Genomic DNA, 22,434 nt, shown 5'->3' with positions numbered 1-22,434 from the left:
CAATTAGGGCAACAGAAACCTGGTTTTGGGGTTGGGAATCTGTTTAATGCCCAGTCTGCAATAGGTGGAAGAGCTGCCTTACTGAGATACCTCTGCAAAACAGTTTTTCTCAGATCTTATGTCGAATAGAAGTAAAAGCTTTCCTTTGTCATGGTCTCTCAATTCTCTAGACAGCCCAGGGAGTCATGAAAGGCCATCTCAGTGGCTCTACACACTACCAACTGGTTTGATTTTTAAAATATGCATATTGATGGAAACTTCAGATTTTCCCAGCATTTTCTTCAGTACAGAGCCTGAGAAGTCAGGTGCAAAACTTGCTGCTGTCAACACTGCCAATTAAATGATTTTATGTGTTTAAGACCAAGTTTAGAAAAAGGCTTGTCTTCTGTTGGCTTTTTGCAAGAGGCATCACAATGAATCAAGCAGAAGAGATGTGTCACAGGAAAAGGAAGGAATCAAGCAGGATGGCTTCACATTTATATGGTGCCATCCAAAAAGGGCAAATCTACTCTCTCACACAGCCACCAATATGGAGAGCGATGCTAAAGTCAACAGAAGGATGCTCTGCTCTTCCAGAGAACAGAATTTCTCACAGCATTTATATTCCCAAGTTAAAAAGTGACCTTTAGACACACGACTCTACACGCCACTCAGTTGTTGAATAAATCTCCCCCAAACAAAATGAGAAATGGAGAATTAATCTCAAAACTAATCTGCACTGAAAATGAAAAACAAAACTGTCTGTCAGTCAAAATGCTGACGGGACAGATGGTATTGGGCAAAGGGATCCATAGTGTTGAAATAAGAGCTTATATCAATACTTTGCGCTTCATCAGCCATCTATTTCAATGCTTTGAACCTGGATAATTAAGGATTATAACCACCCAGGCTGCGCAAACCCACAAACACACCATTTCAGAAGCAGTAAGATTAGCAAAACTATATTAAAAAACTGTAATAAACTAAGAGCAAACAGAGCTGCTTCCTCCACGTGCAGTCCCTGGGAGATCCCACATGCCCTGACTTACTGTGCTTGCAGTCGTGGCCAGTCCAGCCCGGGGGACACGAGCACTGCCCGCTGACGTGGTGACACTGAGCGCTGCTGCCACAGCTGCACAGCGACAGGCAGCTCAGTCCATACTGCCCATCGGGGCAGGCTGCAAACAGAGACACACTGGGACTTCACTCAGGTCACAACTCAGCCACAGAATGATCTTCTCAATCAGACAGCAACAGCTCACCCCCTAAAACAGGCTTTAGCTGAATCCAGGAATCAAAACGGCAACGTGAAAGAAATACCTGGGATCTGCGCCCTGGGTGTCTGGGCCTGAGTTCTGGAATGTGGGAGTAACTTCAGTGATTTTTGGGTACTCCTGTGCATCAGGCTGTTTCCTCAGAGGAGGAAAAGGTGCTGGGCAAACCTTCCTCAAAAGCCATTTTGTGACTAACAAGAATCAAAAATGTGCCACCACTGAGGTCTTGCACAAAGCAGGGCTGTCCCTGAGAGCCCGTCTGTGCAGCACAACAGCCAAACTCGAGCAGCCTTTTAACACCCAGAGGCTGGAAGAGCAGCACAGAACAGCTCCTTGAGTGTATTCCCATGGCCTCTGGCTGCAGGGACAGCACTGATACTGCTCCTTCAGCTTCAGTATTGTTTAATCCTGAATTATATACACCAAGGAGTGCTGCTGCAAACACAACCCAGGAGTGATGCCACATGGGCCAGCTGGTCACACCTCTTGCCAAACAGCCAGGATTACACCACCAGCGTTGTGGCTGTTAAACACTGCATTTCCAAGTACAGATTGCCATAAATTAGGTCTAATGATAACATCCATTTGGGATGCAGTTCAGCTGGTCACGTGGTTTTATCTGCAATCTCCCTCCCATAAATAATGTCAAATCCAACCTGGGGAATTCCCGAAGATGAAGGGCACTTCTCAGATCAGCATGTTTTCTCTCACAAAAGAGTAAAAAGGCAGAAATCAAACCATAACCTGAATTTTCAATCTGGGGGGAATTTCTTTTCATGAGGAAGGCTGGTGCAAGGACTTACTGGCAGAGCAGGCTGGCCCAGTGTAGCCAGGGGGACAGTCACAGGCTCCAGTTTCCCTGTTGCACTGTCCCCCGTTGGCACAGGGCTCGCAGGAGTTCTGGCAGTCTGGTCCCCACTGGCCATCTGGGCAATCTGGAGAAAAAGCACATGAAGTGTAACCAGTGTCATTTTCTGTTTCAGGACAGTTTTAGATTTCTGCTGTTACCCTAAAGAATTAAAAAATAACAGCAAAACTGAGCTGTAATATTATCTCTATAGACCTACAGGCCTGTCAGCCCTGCCATTAAACTGCAGCACACAAGAACACAGCTAAAGAGAGACCAAAGGCTCTCTTCCAATTTCCACCACAGTGTGTCTGTTTATTGGTTTGGGAAACAGCAAAATTCTACTTCTTATCACATCTTCCAAAGCCAGGCACCTCACACACCTTGCTCACACGTAGCACCAGTCTTCCCAGCTGGGCAAACACACTGCCCTGTCTTCGGATCACACGGTGCTCCTCCACAGCTGCACTTCTGCCTGCAGCCTATCCCAAAGCTGCCAGGCAGACAAGCTGGACAAAAACCCCAAAGTCATGGTTAGAAGCATTCTGAAGACATAGGGAGGCACCACAGCCACCAATTTTAAACTGAGCTGTGCTGGTAGAAGTGATCAGTGTTAGCATTAGTGCCTGAGCAACTGGTGGTCTGTAATTAACTGCAACAGAGCCCTGGAAAATCTGAGCCTGAAGCTTTGAAAGCAACTATTGTTAGCTGGACAAATGTTAGTTTGGGTAACTGGCCTCAGCCTTGTGCCTCGACCTTTGCAGGGAGGGAGAGAGAGAGAGACAGCATTTGCCAGGCTCCAAATATCAGTTTGGTTCCAGTGAGGAACTGCCAACTCGTATCAACAACAAGGGCATCTTTTCTCTGCAACCTCTATATCTGAACCAAAGTTTCCTGAATAAGCTTTCCCATCCAAAGTGTATCTCCCAGGGAAACATGCAGTGAGTACCTACACAAATGGCATTTTTCTCCATGAAACCCAGCTGGACAAGGATGTTTGCAGGCTCCTGTCTCAGGATCACACAGAACATCAGGAGGACAGCTGCACCTCAGTTTGCAACCAGCCCCATAAAACCCCGGGGTGCACTCTAGAAATAGAAGCAGACACAGAACATGTATAAGAAAACAGAAAAGTTAAGAAAAGTGAACAAAAATCAGAAAGTAATTTGGCAGAAACTTGCAGAGAATATATTACAATGTACATTTTGGAGGTGTTGCTGAAGTGTACTTTGTACACACTTACTTTTCAAAGAGGTTACTGCTTAAATATAAACCAGAAACAGAGTGGCAGAATGCTTAAGGTTTTAATTTGAATATTTGAGGATATATTAAATTAAATCCATTATAGAATTCTCTTCTTACGTGTATGTAAGTTCTGCTGCTCTCTGCCTTGGTACAAAGCCAGTGCTGGACAAGGCATGCTCCCTAACAGAAATGAGCCCATCACCAAGAATGATAAAAATATTAAATACTGTCATTATTGTTCTCCACCAAACCCACCAGAACTACTGTCCTAAATCCAACACAGTCCCACCTGCTCAGAGAAAAATCTGAAGGGAGAATCTTTATTGTTATACTCCACTGCTGTCTGGAAAGGGCTACTGAGACATGCAAACATGAATATGGGATAGAATTCTCTTTGAACTACCCCCAAAAACTACAAAGAATAAGTTGAATTCAAAGAGCTGCAAATCTGAAGGAAAAGCAGCATTACTGAACCTGTTTACAAATCACCTTGCTGCCATAAAACAAAGATTTTGCCACTTATTTACTGTCTGTGTGGAAAAAGCACAGAACAAAAACAAAGCCTCACACAATCTTTGTTATTTAGGGTTGTATTAGAATTCAGGTTCTGGATTTCTGTTGTCACTTGATCAGGCTAAAAGTCCTGCAGTTCTTAAGCTCTACTCCCCTCGATGTCCCTGCAACCCTAGCAGGGTTAAAACCCCACAAAATCATTAGTAGGATATGAATATGTGAGTAGCAGCAGCCAAACAAAGCAGATGGGTGGAAGAATGAGAAATTACTAGGACAAAGGCACAAGCAGACGTGGGGAAGCTGGCTGTGTGTGATACCTTTCTGACACTTTTTGCCGTGATATCCAGGCTGGCAGGTGCAGGAGCCGTTCCTGGGGCTGCACTCCAGCGTGTGCTCCTTCACACACTGACACTCCTCCGAGCAGCCCGCGCCGAAGGCCCACCTGGGACAGGCTGCAGCCACAAGAAAAGGAAGCATCAGCTCTGCGATTATGTAGGAGCTGGTTGAAATTGCACACTGCTGCAGAATGCAACTGCTGCAAGAAGCAAAACCTCTGTTTCATTTCCAGCAAGTACATCTCCATTCCTACGGCAGTGCTGGTTCACATGTGGGTGGGTGAAAAAAGAGTTTACATGATTCCTGTGTTAGGGCATTCACTTCATGTCAAGCAGAAACATTTCAAAGCAAACTCAGCTCATTTTCTGAATGAAAAAACACTTGAATGCACCCCAAGACAAAAGCTTTCGTAATAAAACCCCAAACAAAATAAAACATGGAAGATTTTCAATCTTGTACAAATTCTACAAACAAAACCTGTAAGTACAAAGAAACTCGATCATCTGTTTTGCAAGGTTCTTGTTTTAATTCCTTTTATTCCCTCTAATGTCTGATTCTCATCCTGCCCCAGCCAGCCCTGCTCCCCAGCTCCCACTCCAACTCATCAGCAGTCACTAACCAGCTCCAACCAGATTCTGACCTCAGCAATAACCCAAATGCTGACCTGTCCACCCCACCTATAACCCTCACCTTTGAGCATCAGTAAATTTCAGTCCTTATGGCAAAGATTAATCACCAGAGGAAAAGATTAATGAAGCTTCTGGGGCTTCCTGACACAAATCAAAAGTCTTGCCCTCCTGCTACTCCCAGCCCATTGCAGAACGCAAAGTCTTGCTCATTTTATCACAGAATGGTTTGGGTTGGAAGGGACCTTAAAGCCCATTTTTTTCCAACTTCTACCATGGGCAGGGACACCTTCCACTATCCCAGGCTGCTCCAAGCCCCGTCCAACCTGGCCTTGGACATTTCCAGGTATCCACAGGCAGCCAGAGCTTCTCTGGGCACCCTGTGCCAGGGCCTCCCCACCCTCCCAGCAGAGAACTTTTTTCTAACGTCTAAGCTAAATCATTACTGTTTTAGTAAATACTGTCCTATCACCGTCTGACTGTGCAAAAAGTCACTCTCCTTCCTTTTTGCCAGCCCTCTTTAGACAATGTGGAATCTTTCACCGACTGTTATGCTGTGCACACATTAAACAGATCCGAAAAACGCCGGGGACTTACTGAGGTGGCAGAAGCGGCCGTAGAGCCCGGGGTCACACAGGCAGGCTCCGTACAGTCTGTGGCAGTGGCCCTTGTTGGCACAGTTGCATGGCTTGTTACAGTTCTTCCCAAAGAAACCTTTCGGGCAACCTTTGGAGTGCACAAACACAGCAAGGCATCAGCTACCACAGGTCAAAGCTCCAACCCCAAAGTGGTTTGTAGTTGAGCCGGGGCTCTGCGCAGCCTCGCCAGCCACTGGCTTTTCTCACCCCCTGTTTTGCTCATTATTTAAAGGAACAAGGGGGGAGAAGTGGAGAGGCTGAGGCAGAGATGGAGCCGTACCATCCTCGCAGAGCTGGCCCAGCACGCCGGGCGGGCAGTGGCACTGCCCCGTGCCGGGGTCACACGAGCCTCCGTTCTGGCACTTGCAGACACCGGCACATCCTCTGCCAAACGTCCCGGGGGGACAGGCTGTGGAGACAGCAGGGAGCATGAACACACCAAGAAATCCTTCCCCTCTGCTGCGAGGGAAGCAAAACAAGGCTTCGGTCATTGAGAAGGACAACAAGGCTGGTGAAGGTTCTGGGACACAAGTCCTGTGAGGAACAGCTGAGGGAGCTGGGGGTGTTCAGTATGGAGAACTCGTGGGAGACCTCATCACTCCCTACAATTCCCTGAGAGGAGGGTGCAGTCAGGTGCAGGTCGGTTTCTTCTCCCAGGCAACCAGCAACAGGACAAGAGGACACAGCCTTAAGCTGCACCAGGGCAGGTTTAGGTTGGACATCAGGAGGAATTTCTTCACAGAAAGTTGATTGGGCATTGGAATGGGCTGCCTCGGGAAGTGGTGGAGTCACCATCCCTGCAGGTGTTTAAGAAAAGACTGGATGTGGCACTCAGTGCCATGGTCTGGTTGAGCAGGTGGTGTTGGGTCATAGGTTGGACTCAGTCTCAAAGGTCTTTTCCAGCCTAATTGATTCTGTGATTCTGTGAAAACTGAGCAAGGAGAGAGTCCTTTCAGTTGAGCAGGCTCTAAACAAAGTTATATTCTTCTATAAAGCTATGCACATCCACCTGATATTTACTAGAACATCTCAAAGGATGCTGAATTAACCAAGCTTGAGGAAGTACTGTCATGTATCCAACCCTCCCCTGCACATGCTCCCCTCCCCACAAAGCACAGCTCAAAAACCATTGCCTGTCAAGTCCAAAGTTTAAACAACGGAGCACAGCTTGGAATACTTGGAGATAAATATTTTAAACATTCTTTTTTCTCTCCCAAATACTATTATGAAAACAATATGTTGCTTTTCAAATGTAGTTTCTGAAATTCCCAAGGTGATCATGGCAGCAGTGGATCCACAACAGCAAAAACAAACTGTGAGATAAAGCCTTGCTCTGCTGTTTGCAGCCTGAGCTGGCTGAGTGAATACAGCTGCTGGAGTCATCTGACTTCACTGACATTTTATCAATGTACATTAAGAAAGTTGACATTTCACATCAATTTCCACTCGGCTTCTTTGGTGCATTATTAGAGAAATTTAGTTCCAGTTTTCTCCACTGTTTTAGCTTACCCTAAAACCTGCTTATCCTAAATCCATGAATTATGCTGTGTATTAAAAAAAGCAAGAGAAAAGAGTGAAAGCTATCACATATGACTAATTCATACAGATTAGGTATTGTATTTATCGCTTTCCATGCTGTCTTCATCAGACAGCAGGTTTAGCTCAATAACACAGGCCTATTAAAGTTCTTTAAATTCCAGAGGTGAATTCCATTAGATTATGTGCATGGATATCTACTGCAAATATACATCAGAAATGTTATTTATGAAATGAACCAAAGACTTTGGATACTGCCTTGAAATTTTTATAATCTATCCTGAACCACCAGCACAACAGGAATAGAAGTAAGAATATCCTAACTTGATACCTTGAACTCAGACAGACTGGAAATGATGATTTTAATCCTCCCCATTTCCTATTCTCTTAGCTGCTCCCAGTGTTTACAAACCAAACCCACCATCAGTTTCCCAAAATAACCACGGGCAGACTGTTGGTTTCAATCACTTGCTTGATTTTTCTACATTTCTGTCCACATGATGACATCTCTTGAACAATCTTGATGGCAATTAACCTGAAGAGTGCTGTCTACTGATGTCAAGTAATAAATTTTCATCGACTCTTTGTCTCACCAGTGACAGCAAAGACTTTCTGAGAATGATGGGCCATCATGTCACACACCACGAAATGGAGGGACCCATCTCAAACAGGAAATGTGCTGTATGATGTCTCAGACAAGCAGCAGACAAGTTTTGCCAAACTGCAGATGAAGAACAGCACATCAAGAAATCACCACTCTCTCTCCAATGGGTTTTGACACATACTTCTGAATCAGAAAGATCTTCTGCCAGGAAACAGGAGTAAGGAGAGTGAAAAGCTATTATAAAGGGCACTGACTTGGCAATAGAATTCTGAAAAATATGATTTCAAATACGAAAAATTAACTGTTCCAAGAAAGTGATGCTAATAATAAAAAGGGTAAGTAAAAAAAAAAAAGGAAAATGTAAGAACAAAAATTTAAAAGGCAGTGTTGTGGGATGCTACAATGGGAAAACTCAAGTTCAGCATACATGTCCACCCAGACTGTCACACCAACTGCTGGGACAGACTTCTGAAAGTCACAGAGGCAAGCTGTGGAATGAAGCATGGCCGGCAAACTTTGGCAGCTTTTAGCAGCAGAGTGAACAGGAATGAACAACAACGAAATATTTAGGAGGGGGGGGATGGTTCTGCCCTGACCTGCACCGGTGGGCCGGGCCCTCCGTGAACCACGGCATCACCTACAGTTCCTATTTAATGCGTCCCAGCACAATAGATCGGACTGTGAGACAGCTGTGCTCCTTGGGGAGCTTCACAGATGAGAAGTACCAGAGGTTACCCCCATTCCCCAGCTGTACAGACCCTGCAGGAGGATCATTCCCCCTCCAAGCCCCTGTACTCACTCTCGTTGCAGGTGATGCCAGCCCAGCCGGGCGGGCAGACGCAGCCGCTGCGCTCGCTGTTGCAGTGGCCCCCGTGCAGACAATCCTCACACCTCAGGCTGCAGTCCTGGCCAAACGTGTCACCCAGGCACACTGACAGCAAAAAACCACACAGGGCTGAGTGAGCAGCCAGACAAAAACGCTCCTGCAAGCTCGTACCTATCGCTGGGCTGCAAACCCTGCCGGGTCAGCACAAAAGGCACAGTGAAATGGGCATTCCTGAATCTCCCTCCTCGCATTTTTGACTCTAAGGAAAAGGAAAGCTGGGTGTTCAGCTGGAATTTACTCCCCTAAATGCTGTAATTCTCCAGCGAAGAGCACTTCAAGCTACTTTTTAAAAGCAAGTGTTTTGCCTTCAGAAAAAGGAAATGTGCAGCTAATGCTTGATAACATTGTATATAATTAGAAGCATTTACTGGGACTCCTCATCTTGCTAGGCTATCCCTGTTGTTTTATTGCAGTAAGTGGATGTGGTGCTATTTAAACAGGGTTCATTGATATTTTCAACCACCTAATTTGAGTGTTATTCTAGGGAAACAAAGCAAAATACACATCTATCACTTCCTTATTTCTTCATGGATATGAAGAGTTTTGTATAGGAAACCTGATATGAAAATGCATTTTTTCCCCTTTCCTTCCCCACCCCCCTTTTATCCCTTGCAACCTCATGTTCTCTTTGTTGAAACAGGCTTGGAAAATAAATGTGACTGTCTGATAAAATACTTCAGTGGCATTGAAGATTCCATCCATGCAGCTTTGTGCCTTCGAGGCTTTATGGCTGTGGCTGGAGGCTTTTTGGAAGGGGATTTTGAGCAGCACCTGAAAGTGAGCTGGCAATTTATTTCAGCCTACAGTAAGTCACAGGCTGGTCTCTTTTCACCAACAATTTTCTCTGTGAGGCAAGATTTCCTCTAGGTCTGAGCACCCAACTGTTCCCTTTTTTCTGTAGCTGAACAAATGCCCAAGCTTTCAGGGACATTCAGAATCCTAGTGCTCCAACTTGGAAGAGGGTACAAACTCATACTTCAGGAGAAGAATACAGATCACCATTAAAAACATCATGCTTTCACGCTAAAAAGTCATTCAAGCTATAGAAAATATTTAATTACTTGCACCACCTTACCATTAAAGCAGGCTTTTTTATAATATAGACAGCAGCCCAAAAATATGTCTGAAAGTATAAGCAATAAATTACTATTTGGGAGGTAAAAGAACTTACTAAACCATTTAAAGTGCCTTTCCTCCACCACCTTTTCCTACAAACCACTGCATGCTGCAAAGCTTGAACCTTAGAAGAAGTGCAGCTGCTCAGCTATGACTGATAACACCCAAATTTCTGTGGCTAAATATAAATAAAACATGCAAAAAATGGTCAATAAATATTTGATTGTGGTTTCTAGGCCTGATAATTTTGCCTGTGGTTATCTCATTTATCAGTTTCCCAGTTGGTTATCGGTGTTGTTGAGTCCGGCTGGATGCTGTGTGATTTGGGAGGGTCTTAACAGTTTTGTTCATAAAAGTAAGTTATTTTTTTATTAAAGTCAAGACCAGCTCCCGATTTTTGCCTGTAGGGCACAGTCCTCAGATGAGTAATTAGAGTTTATACAAAAATCACAGGACATATATAGGAAAAACAAGAAATCCTCCCTGGTGGCCCACCAGCACTCAGCACCAAAGCAAGCACAGGGTTTCACCTCATAATGCTCTTTAAAGTTGTGAACCTGCAGGTGGCAAAGACTGAATCATGCAAAGCCCAGGTGGGTGCAAAGCTGCTCTGCACCCCCTCCTGTGACAGTGGGTGCTCCTGTGCTGTTTGCCACCACTTGAGCTGAGCAATATGTGGATGGGTTGGGTGCTTTTCCTGGGGAACACACCCAAAACATCAAGGGAAACCTGAATCTTTGGAGGATTGTTTTTAACACAAATGAAATGCAAATATCTTAAACCAAAAGCCTCTGGTTGTTAAAAAAGGGTTTGTAAACAGGGACACACACTCCCAGCTCCAGGAGAAAGGGAGCATTTCCCAAGGGATTTAGTGCATCACAGTAACCCATGGTGTCCTCTCACCCCTGGGATGATGAGATCCCTCTGGCTGCTGCCCCTAGGGCCGTTTTCCAAGCAGCCCCCCAGCCACTGCTTGCTGTGCTGCTTACTTTTCCCCTGCCTCCCTCCCAACGCATCCAGGCAGCCTCCTGGCTCCTCAAACATGTCCCATTTGGGATGGAGCACATGGTAATGCCTCACCCCTGCTGGCACGGAGAGGGCAGGAAGCAGGATTAACGCTCATCCCTCCTGCTGATGCTCAGCCAGCCCAGCCCCAAATCCTCCCCGCTGAGACGATGTCCCCAGCTTTGCTGTGCTGGCTCAGGGCCCTGCTGGTCACTCACCGACCCTGTGCAGCAGGGTGAGCTCTCCTCGGGGGTCTCCATCCTCGGCCAGGGCCCCGAGCGCGTAGCGGAGCAGCTGGGGGGGCCCTCGGAAGTGCAGCCCCGGGGCACCGGCAAAGCCCGCTGCCTCCTCTGCATCCACCTCCTGCACACCTAGGGCAGCACAAACACAGCCCATCAGCACCCCAGCTACCTCCACAGCACCTGCCTCTCATTTACATCTCCTGTTGCTATTACGATGCCATCAGGTTTTCCAGTCACACCTCTGGCCGGCAGTCCCAGCCCAGGCATTTTCTCATCTGTACTTACAGACTTTCTACTATCCAAAAAAAAAACAGGCAAAAAAAATAAAAGAGAAAAGAGGGGAAAACTCCCCATCTTTCCTTTTCCTGGAAAAAAACTCTGCTCCTGGAGAATCAAAATTAAACGAGGAGATTCATTTTCCTCACTTGAAGTTTGAGATTATTTTTAGTTAATGAAGGTCATTACTCTTGCTCGTTTTGGAGATGACAAATAGAAAGTGAGGCTGGCTGTGCAATTTATTTTCAGAAACATTAAAATTTGAGCCTTAAACTGATGGGAAGTCAGCTGGCTTTCTTTTTGGTGTTGGTTAGAATATCAAACTCTGGCTTAAGGTTTAGCAGGTGCTAAACTTGGGTTATAAAACTGAGTTGCTCTGCTAAACTCTGGACTGGTTACACTGGCAGAAATCCAGAATAACGTCACTGACTAATGGAAAACTTGCCATGGTTGATCAAAGCAGAATCTGGCTACCTTTTTTTTTTTCCCCCCAGGATGTTAAACTTCATCAAATAATGCAAGAAAAGTGTCAAAAGAGTATTTATTTCTAAATCAGGAGCTTTAGGTTTTCAAACATGTCCAGGGGATTTAAGTGTTCATCTGCCATTAATCTGTGGCAAAACCCATTACTGGAGGATGAACTTGGATCCACACACTGCACGTAGCTCTACCCTGGCCACGTTCAGACATAGCTCAAGTTGGGCTCCCAAAATCCCAGGATCTGTGAAGATCCCAGCTCCAAAATCACTTTTTAAATCAGTGGGAAATGCTTAATGGCCCTCAAATTGTATTAATAACTCACCCACGCAGGCCCATCTGTTATCCCCAAGCCTGTAACCCTCCTTACAGGCACACTCGTACGAGCCCAGGGAATTCACACAGAAATGGTCACAGTTGCCATTATCCAGACGACATTCATCCACATCTAGAAAATCCAGATATAAATGGTGATTAGGAGCAAGTACTTCTGCTTGGAGAGCCCACGCTGTGCCCAGCTGCATCTGGCATATTATTCTATACATAAGAGAACACAATTTTTCTTATGTGTTTTGGGGCTCTCCATTTCTCTCTGGTATTGGAGGTATGAAAACATTTCAGGGCAACAGGGAGTAGATTACTTCACTGATGTTTTTGTCTCGAATGAAAACAGATGCTTGAAGCTGTTAAGCCCAGTTGATCCTTCAGTTATTTTGAGGGCTCTTCTTTTGTAGAAGGAGTGTTTAACACACATCAATATACAGTGTCCATGGAGAGAGGAGGAAACTTCTCTCTGCTGGCTCATCTCCACATCCCCACTTCCCCACTCTGGCTGCTGGGTTACTCCTGTATTCCAGCCCCACAAAGTGGAAATTACACATTTGCAAAACCTTATCAGCAAAGCTGACACAGGGTCAGTGACTCTCATTAGGGCAGTGCCCACAAAGCCCTGCAAAAGGTTTTGACAGCATTTCTTCTACCCTGGGCTGTGATTAGACTGAGCCACTGATACCAAAAGACTTTTGACAAGGGCATGGAATGATGCAGGACAAGTGGGAATGGCTTTAAACTAAAAGGAAGAGGGTTTAGATTGGATATTAGGAGAGAACTTGTCCCTGTGAGGGTGATGATGCCCCGGCTGCCCAGAGAAGCTGTGGCTGCCCCATCCCTAGAAGTGTTCCAGGCCATGTTGGATGGGGCTTGGAGTAACCTGGGATAGTGGAAGGTGTCCCTGCCCGTGGCAGGGGGTGGAATGAGATGACCTCTACGGTCCCTTGCAGCCCAGCCCATTCCCTGGCTCCGCACTCACCGTCGCAGGAGCAGCCGTCGGCGCTGAGCTGGAACCCTGCCTTGCAGGCGCACTCGTAGCCCCCCGCATAGTTGATGCAGAACTGGGAGCAGCAGGACTCTCCAGTCTCACACTCGTCCACCTCTGCAAGGAAAGGGCAGCACATTCAGCCCTTGAGACACCCTGAGCTGCTGCCACAGCTGTGCTCAGAGCTACTGTGCTGCAGCACTCACCACTTTACACCTTCCTCTTCCTTCAACCACATAAACACTGCCTGAATCCTGAATCCTGACAGCAGCTGCCTTCTGCCTTCTCCCATAGCAACCAGGACCCTCCATGTCCCGGGAGAGGCATCTCCTCCACAAGCCTGAGCTGCCATGAGGGGATTTACAAAACACCAGCTGGTCTCGCTGGTGACCAGGGACAGGACCTGAGGAACGGCTGGAGCTGTTTCAGGGCAGGTTTAGGTTGGATATCAGAAAAGGTTTTTTCCCCAGAGGGTGCTGGGGCACTGCCCAGGCTCCCCAGGGAATGGGCACGGCCCCGAGGCTGCCAGAGCTCCAGGAGGGTTTGGACAACACCCTTAGGGACGTCCAGGGTGGGATTGTTGGCGTGTCTGTGCAGGGACAGGAGTTGGACTGAATGATCCTTGTGTGTCCCTTCCAACTCAGGATATTATATGGTTCTATGAAAAGAGACAACAGCAAGGACCCACCAGCCCTCAAAAATGTTCTGTTTAACAGTAACCTACATTTGACCACTGAGATTTCTTTATACTCAATCTTATTGAATGCAAACTAACAATGCTCTGATCCAACCAGGCATTTGCTGGACAGCAGCAGCCTGGAAGGTTCAACTGTAGTTTTTGGTAACTGATTTCCCATTGCCTCCTCCTGCTCTGTGTCCATTCAGAAATTGGTATTGACACCACTGTTCTGGTGATTAGATAGGAGAGCTGAGCTGTTATCTGTGCACTGCAGGCTCCTGGCTGCTGTCAGGCTGCTGAGCAGGTCAGTGGCCATCCAAGGGCCACCTTGTCAATGCTGAGTCTGCAAAATGCTTCTGAACGTGGCCCGGCTGAGCAGCTGCACATGGGAAAGGTCAGTGTCTCAATTAACCTTGGAAGGAGCACCAACTTTATGAGGAAACACGGACAGGAGAAAGAAAATGTAATTAATCAATTGAGGTGAAGAGGTCAGTGTGAAAATGATTAATGCAGGTTATTTGAAGGCAGTGTTTTCCAGAAATGTCACAAGCTGAGCTCCTCTGCAGTACATCAGGCAATGCCTCGCTCTGGGTTCCAGCAACAGCCCCTTGTTTCTGTAGGAATGTAAAATCTGCATCCAACAAAAAGGAGATTTTTGCTGTTAGGAGCGACTTTTCATGTCCTCAGCCTTCGTCAGTGTTCTCTCCTTTCCCAACAAAAAGGAGATTTTTGCTGTTAGGAGCAACTTTTCATGTCCTCAGACTTCCCCTGTGTTCTCCCCCTTCCTTTGCTGTCTCTGGAGTATCTGCTTCCCTCTGAAATCCCCAGCAGAATTCTGGTCACTGAGCTGGGATGTGGGCAGGAGGCTGCTTTGCCTCCTGTCAGCTGTACAGACAAGACTGTGTAACCCACCCACCCCTGAGGCTCTGGCTCCAAATCTGCCTCCCAAACTTTTTTTGCTTTGCTTTTTAATTTCCATCATCACCCGCCCTTGCAGCCCTCAGTGCTCCCCTCCTCCTCCTCTCTCCTTGTACTTGGCCTTTTTTCCTTGCAAGACTCATTTTGCCTCTCACTCATCAATGCTCCCACTCTCTACCTCTTCTCATCATCTCATATCTCAGTACACTGCTTTGTGGTGCCTGTTCCTTTTTCCATCCCCCCTCTCTTCCTGGCTATTCTTAAAAATCGTAATGGCATACTGACAGCAAGCCCAAAGCAGAATGAGATACAGTCTGCATGGCAAAAGCCTTAAACAAAACAAAACAAACACACACAAAAAAATTTCATAGCAGAATTGCTTAAAACATGAATGACTTTTTAAGCTCTTCTCTCAAAACAAACCCAAATCTAACTCTGTTGCTTTCACCTCCCAAGTGAGACTTCTCACAGGCAGAAGTGTAACCTCATGCCTGAGCAAATCTGATGGAAACACAGCAGCCTCTGTGACACAAAGTGGAGTTTGTGCATGAAGCGCTTCAGAGCAGGTGTGCCGCTGCTCCCAGCCACAGCCAACCTCCTGCCAGCCATGGCTGAGGAGGGAAGGGAAACAATGTCCTGTGATGCCTCTGGGCTGCCCACGGTGAGACATGGCCATGGTAACAGGTGATGCACCAGTGTCATTTCCACTCCCTCCCCTCGTTAGTGACTCATCCCAGCGAGCCCGCAGAGCCAGGCAGGCTGGAGCAGCCAGAGGACCCGTTCACTAACACCTGCAGAAGGAGGGAAGGCATGGGGAGGCGTTTCCCTGAGTGACAGCTCCTGCAGGCTCCCTGGGCCCCTCCACACCTGCTCCCTGCTCCCAGCACGGGTTACCTGTGCAGGTTTTGCCGTCCCCGCCGAGGCGGTGGCCGTGGTCGCAGGAGCAGCGCGGCCCCGCCGCCGTGTGCTCGCAGTGGTGGGAGCAGCCGCTGTTCCCATCCCGGCAGCTGTCGACAATTTCCATTTCGATGCCTTGCAGAGAAATAAATCAAAAGGATGTTAAAAAGCAAGCCCAGGGGGAGTCACTGGAGGAACAGCTTGCTGTAAACCAGCAGCCATGAGTGCTGTAGCAGTGACTACGGTCAGCTCACACCCCCTCCCCAGAAGAGCAGGCTGTGGAGTCACTGAGCTCCAGGTGTTTGTGTCAGAACAATGGATGCTCTCAAATTCAGCCATGTGAAGCTGGCTCAGTGTTCCAGCAGCCACCTGCTACAGGAGCCTTCACAGGTTTCCTCAGGTTTATGCTTTGTTTGGACACAGCGCTTGCCCCAAAGGAGGAACAGAACCATCTGAGGAGCCCAGGTGGTGCCCCTCGACCCAGCCTGATACGCTTCCCAAAGAGCAGCTTTGAGTTTTGCATGGGAATGGCAAAGAGTTGGATTCTGAAACATCCCCCAAACACAAAGGCATTGAAACTTCCTCAGCAGAGTCCTGCTGGCAAAATGGACACCCAACCACAATGCAAAACGATCTCCAGGTTTTGGCTCTTGGATGTCCCTTCCAGGGGACACAGCAGCTCCTCTGCTGAGACTTTGTCCCCTACAGCTAAGACAGGGTGGTACAGTGCCACTGCCAGCCCCCTTTGCCCTGACAGACTTCCATGCCCTCTTCGTGTGGCTGCACCGGACAGCCCTCACAACATTCTGGCCATTTCCAGTGGGAACCCTCCTACAGAAAAGGGAACACCCGGCCACCTCATTCCCGCCCAGCTACTTCCTCAGATGATTTCTCCAGGATGAAAAGAACCCACAGGGTCAGTTAAAAAGTTTCTCATGAAGGATTAGCCAGCTTGTCTTGTTACAGAGCTATTTAGAGAGGAAATAATTTCTCCCACTATGTAGGAGAACTGAGAAACCCTTCCTAAAGGAGCCTCTGTACTTCCAGAAACACCCCAGCACAGAGTGGCGGCCATCAGATCTGGCACAGAATTTCCCCAGACACATCTGTGTTGGTGGGCTCTGGTCCTACCCCTCTTTATGCTCCCAGGGAGCAACCTGCTTGCCAACAAGAAATGTAATTCCAGCCGGAAGAGGGTATAAATTAAGAGAATAAATATTGAGGGCTACATCTCATGCATAGTGTGATTATTTGCACCAGGGAGAAGAAATCGTGTCTCCAGTCCAGTGTGTTAAGCCGGGATTTAGTAAACCCAGCGATTAAATGCCAAATCTGACTTTAAACATGATCTTCATCATTTACTTTGTCTCAGTTCTTCATCAGTAAAACTGAAATACCAGCTCTTCCCCAGCCACTGGGGAAATGAAAGAATAAACAAAGATTGTAAATTGCTCAAACACTGGGATAATCCTGATCATAAATATATGCAGAATGTTTTTATTTTTATTGTTTGCTCTGCAATATTGTACATGAGGCACAGAGAATCACCATCCCCTGAGATCTGCTGAACAGCCAGAAAAAATATTATCAGAAAAGCACAATGAAATCTAAGTGGTCTAAACCCCTTTTTTATGCCTCTGACAGAACATTTCATATCTATACATTAATCACATTTCCTCTGCCATTGCACCACTCACAGCTCCCCATCACCTATGAAATAACTCTCCAGGATGTCTCTCACATAATTGGGTTTTGTTTTTAATGTATGTTAATGCTGTGAAACTGGATTTCATTCCTAATAACTATTTCTTACACACACATTCTTAAATAAAGCACTCACTCTCTGGCATGCAGCATATTTTCCTAAGGAAGCTCTGCTGAAAGCTCTTGCACAGTATTATTAGATTGAATGATCTTTGCCCACCTCTTTGCTAAAACAGGCCATGCTTTTGTCTGCATTCCAGGGAGCTTATGTTAGGTCCATAATAACCCCAACTCTTCCACATCACCTCCTTTATTAATCTACATTTACCCTCAAGGGCAGGCCAGGGATCACCTATCAGCTAACAGCACTGGGATTCAGTCCCTCTCTCCAGAAAAGCTGGGTTGATTAAGAAACCCCGCTGGCAAGAGGTAAGTATGTGAGGAAAGACAGCAGGGCTCGCTTTAGTTTGGGGAATTTTAGTTGTTCAACTATTTTTTCATCCCCCATCTCTCTTTTTTGTTGCCTTTTTTTAAAAAGCATCCTCTTAATAGTGTCAATAATCTCAGGAGAAGCATAAGCAAACCCAGACAGGTAAAGACCAGAGCAGATCATCATGTTGGTTTTCTCTTGCATCGGATCTGTAAGAAAGCTGGGAGGACGAGGAGGAGGGCAGGAATGAATACATTTCATAGAACAGCAGCATTCTGGTAGCTCTGCAGCAGAATTCACCAGACTCTGATGACAAACCAACAGGACTATTTGCTCTTTGAAAGGCAGTAATTAGAGGTCTGTGAACACAGGCTTAGGAACGTGTCACCCTGCAAACCCAGCAGCAGCAGCAGAGGAAGGAAACAGTATTAAGCTTGAGCTTCTGCATGCATTTATTTTGCTGGGAATGCTAACCCCACTGAATGGGAAGGGAAGCAGAGCAGGGTGCAGACAGAAGAGGCTGAAGTGCAGGTGTCACTTACGGTAGCACTGTCGCCCATCCGCCCCCAGCTCGAAGCCGGGGCTGCAGGCACAGCTGAAGGAGCCCGGGGTGTTCACACAGCGATGGGCACACCTGGCCCTGCCTTCTGCACACTCATCAACGTCTGCAAGCAGAGAGAAAGGCAAAGGCACTCAGCTGGATACTGAAATAAAAAACAATGCTGCTCTATGTGGACATGGCTGCGTTTCCAAATATCTGCTGAAAGGATTATCCTGATGTCAGTCTACAAAGGACAGCACCCGATGAACCCAGGAATGTTACACTCACATTATTCCCCAGAACAATCTTTTTTTCTAAGCACCATTGACCTTCAATTTCTCAGTGTGAACATTTACAGTGTCACACATTGTATTTGCAGAATCGGCCAAAGCAACTTATTTATTATTCCTGTAAAAACAGTGATGGCAAAAGAAGACCTCATGTGAAGAACTCAGAAGAAAGCCCTAACTTCTAAAACTCTGAAATTATCACCACGTCCTCCATGCCATTATAGTTAAATTAACGGAGCAGGAAATAGCTGATTATTTTCTGAATGTCAAATGATCTGGATTAAGTGGTGGCTGGGTTTCAGCAGGGACGATGGAGACAGATCATCCCTGAATCCTGCAGATGCTTCTGCAGCACCACAGTGGGGAGGCACCTGCTGCAACCAGAGCAGCTTCACCCCACTGTGAGGAAAGGAAAAGGTGCAGAGCCCTAAGGAGGAAGGCTGCTCTTCCCCCGGTCCCTGTCACGCAGGCTGCTCCTCAGCTTCACACTTGCTAGACTGTATTTTGGAGTTAAGTGCCTCCAAAGGTATTAATCTTCCTAAAAACCTCAGCGGAACATAAAAGTACTTTTAAGGAGTAATTAGTTAAAAAAAACCCCCCGAACCACAAAAACTTACACTAAATACAGCTGCACAAAACACCAACCTCTGTGCGAAGACTGGTATCGCACATGGCAAACCCCTGATCCATCTCCTGTTCCTTCTGACATTTTTCTGGCGAAATACAGACTATTTACTGCACCGAACCCGGGTCAGTGTCTTGCACACGGCAGGGAACAATCTGATGTGCAGCTCCTCACTTTTTATCCCAGAAAACCACTTTCTAGCAGTTTTGTCCCTCCACATGTGCTGTGCCCAGTGCTGTGCTTGTGCCCATGCACTTGAGCACAAGGAGCTTGACGGATGCAATCAGGCTCCTTGCAAAGAGAGGCCCCAGGCAGTGCAAACACCACACATTGGCTCATGAAAATTTCAGGACAAATGACAGCTTCTCTGAGGCAGCCATGTGAGCAGCTGCTGCTTAGAATAAAATGGGTTATTTCTCCTTTTTCTCTAATTGTCAGTTTGCGAGTACACTGTGCTGGCCAGTGCTGTAATATTCTTTTCCCTTCTTCTCCTTAAACAGAAAAATAAAAAGTTGAACCACAGCCACCATCCTGCACAGGTTTCTTCCTGTCCTGCAGCTAATAGCTGAAGTATGACACTTCAGCTGCCCTCTGTCTCCTTCCAGCTCAGCTTCCAGAGTCAAACAGCAGCTTGAATTTTGCAAAAGACATTGAGTAACTTCTAGGAGAAAAAACCAATAATTGTATATCCATGGTAAGACACGCTGCTTAATGATTCAAAAGATTGTTGCCATGAGGCTGGGGAGAGAATTTGTTCCAATATGTAGCACTGCAAGTTAACTCAGTGATTCAGTTTATACATAAATCAACAGAAATGTCAGTGAGTGTCTGAGATAAAAGGAACAACAGGCTGACCCTACTGCTAAACCCACAGCTGTTTCCATCCACTCACCATCAGTGAAGTGACTACACTACTTGAAAATACTTCTTATTTACAGTAATTACTCATGAGTAATTCCAGTAAGAGAGAATCTCTAAGATCTGCCATTCTTCTCACAGAAGGGCTTACAGGCAACTGAGTAAAATACTCAGGGTAGGACGTAAATATTTTGAAAGGCACCCAGCACCCTTTAGATGAGACAATAATTTAAATATTGGCAAGATTTCGGCCAAGTTTCCAAAAGAGGAGTTTAAAATTAGTGTCTGAATATATATCTGTATCTATATATGTATATACACACACCCTGATCCTGACTTGGCTGTTAAAAATCTGTGCACCATCACGTCCACAAATGCTTTTTACTTCATAAAACTGCTAAACTATCTTCCAAGAGTTTCAGTGAAAGAGAAAAGCAGGTATTTTGATCTCTAATTCCCCCACATTTCAGGTCAGAAACGCTACAGATCCTTTTGACAACCCCAGACTAAATACAGACTTTAGAATTCAACTTTTTAAGCTCCTCTCTTTGGAAATCTTACACATCATGATTCCTTCCTTCACAGTAGTTTCTCCATTAATATGGAAACAGCTCTCCAGCTAAAAAGCCCTTTGAATTCTAAATAGGTTTTCAGTGACCTGGTTCAGAGTTTTACTTGAACCAATTTTCCAGGAGCTGTATCTGGGACATTATTTTAAAGGGACCCCACAAGAATAACACTACAGCACTGACAAATCCAGTTGCTAGAAAGCATGACTTAGGAGATCACAGAGGAATTTTCATCACTAAAAAGGTCCTTCAAGACTTTGGGCTGCTGTGAACACGACAGAGAGAAACACTGCTACAAAATGCACACATATATTTGTGTAACATTCCTTTCCACTCACAGCTCAGTAAGCCAGAGCACTGATTAGTACCTTTCTTCACAATAAATAGTCCAGAGTTTCTTACCTAAACAGGACTTCTTGTCTGCAGAAAGAGAATGCCCTGGACGACACCCACATTTTGCAATTCCTCTCTCATTCTGACAGATTTGTGAGCATCCTCCATTCCCACTTGTGCAGGGGTCTATCACTGAAACCAATTAGAGCACACTGTCAACTGAAAGGTCACTTTTTGCCTGAAAATGGTCTTACCTGCCATTGTTACAACTAATGACGAAGTAGCTGGAAGAGATTAGACAGGGAAAAAATGTGACAGCATCTGGTGTACAGTAAAGCTGCTGTTTTTCTGGATGCTCTTTGTTGCTGGACAACATTTTTCATAGAGCAGCAATGAGGCTTTAAACAGCAGGAAACCAAGCTTGTATTACACTGGAAGTAGGACAAAGAAAGTACATTTTATTGTTATTTTGCTGTACCTGAACAGATTTTCAAGAGTCCTCTAAACAACAGCAATTAGCACTCCAGTATGTGTGAATCCATAAACACACACAATGATGGAGCTCACCACAAACCAATGAATATTTAAAAGGCTCTAGGGGAAATAAACACTGAAGAGCCCCCAAAGACATCTTTCAGTCTATAAACATATGCCATTCATGTTGTACATCAAGGCTCTTCCCTTTTCTTGAACAATACCTTTTCAAGGATAAGCTGCTCTAAGTGGCAAGTACTTAGAAAAACTTTCATCAAGTGCCTGCAGAAGCCTCCACCTCGAAGATTTCACTGGGTTTTATGGGTTTATTTCTGGAACATGCACCTGCTGGAAGCACATTGACCAAATAAAGACTTGGTACACACCAAAACAGACCTACCACAACTGTTCAGACAGGTCTGATTTTGGTTAGGATCTGACATTCTGCACCACGCTAAGGTTTTGCTTTGGAGCACTCATTACACCAAAATTCTGGTGAATAAAATTCCACAGGTAAACTTGGAAGACACCTTGAAAATGTGTCCTCTAGAGTTCTGCTTAGCTTCAACTGAAACTTTTGAAAAGCTATACTTGTTTCCTTACAATTCCAGCTCTAATTCAGTTTTAGCATTTTACTAATTACTGTCTGATTTGAGACAGATGACCAATATTCATCACTTGCCTCCAGCCCAACGTTTCCTTCCCCTTCTCTCAGAGCCCCAGGAAAAACTCACCATCAGTTTAACAACAATGGAGTCAGGGTTTGAGGAACCCTGGGGAAGGGCTGAAGGAGTTTTGCTCTAGACCTGGCTGCTTTGCTGTTCCAGTAGCTATGCAGGAGAAGGGAATAGGAGAGAAAAACCTCTACTTCATGTGGATTCAAATATGGGGCAGGGCTTTTTTTGTCACTTTTCTGTGCAGCCAAGTGGCATTTTGTGCCACCACTTGGCAAAGGAGGAAGCTGCCACAGAACTGCCTCAAACTCCCTCACGTCACCTCCTGCCATCTCGGGAACACACAACCGTTCCAGGCTGCAGGGCTCAGTTTGACTTGACAGTATTAAAAAAAAAAATAAAAGCACTGTTAGGGATGTAGAAGTGAAATTGGACTTCTGACACGATAGGTTGCAAATAGGTTTCCAAGGAACAGCAGCACTTCATCGTGCATGACACTTCCAAGGCTGACAACTTGGCTCCGCAGC

At 46.0% G+C, this 22,434-nt stretch overlaps 1 protein-coding gene across 8 annotated transcripts in view; it reads right to left on the bottom strand.

Annotated features, from left to right (window-relative positions):
* Window positions 1–22,434, bottom strand: part of LOC104688151 (multiple epidermal growth factor-like domains protein 6) — a 190,563-nt gene that overhangs the window by 37,824 nt on the left and 130,305 nt on the right. For 6 of the 8 annotated variants that reach the window (XR_005602643.1, XR_005602642.1, XM_039556907.1 and 3 more), the window contains exons 8-21: window positions 20,829–20,951; window positions 18,086–18,208; window positions 15,407–15,544; window positions 12,910–13,032; window positions 11,926–12,048; window positions 10,824–10,976; window positions 8,398–8,529; window positions 5,739–5,867; window positions 5,418–5,546; window positions 4,176–4,310; window positions 3,054–3,188; window positions 2,484–2,609; window positions 2,057–2,188; window positions 1,029–1,157 (exon numbers count right to left, since the gene is read on the bottom strand). Coding sequence is in view for 6 of the 8 variants with exons in the window: in XM_039556907.1 (XP_039412841.1) it covers window positions 1,029–1,157; window positions 2,057–2,188; window positions 2,484–2,609; window positions 3,054–3,188; window positions 4,176–4,310; window positions 5,418–5,546; window positions 5,739–5,867; window positions 8,398–8,529; window positions 10,824–10,976; window positions 11,926–12,048; window positions 12,910–13,032; window positions 15,407–15,544; window positions 18,086–18,208; window positions 20,829–20,951 (1,830 nt within the window). In the remaining 2 variants the exon portion in view is untranslated. The remainder of the gene's footprint in view (window positions 1–1,028; window positions 1,158–2,056; window positions 2,189–2,483; window positions 2,610–3,053; window positions 3,189–4,175; window positions 4,311–5,417; window positions 5,547–5,738; window positions 5,868–8,397; window positions 8,530–10,823; window positions 10,977–11,925; window positions 12,049–12,909; window positions 13,033–15,406; window positions 15,545–18,085; window positions 18,209–20,828; window positions 20,952–22,434) is intronic. The other 2 variants (XM_039556910.1, XM_039556908.1) reach the window with 2 other exon arrangements.

Source organism: Corvus cornix, chromosome 9, assembly GCF_000738735.6.
Source record: "Corvus cornix cornix isolate S_Up_H32 chromosome 9, ASM73873v5, whole genome shotgun sequence".
Lineage (NCBI taxonomy): Eukaryota > Metazoa > Chordata > Aves > Passeriformes > Corvidae > Corvus > Corvus cornix.
Note: the sequence above shows the minus strand (reverse complement) of the source record. Positions and strands in the feature narration are given on the sequence as shown.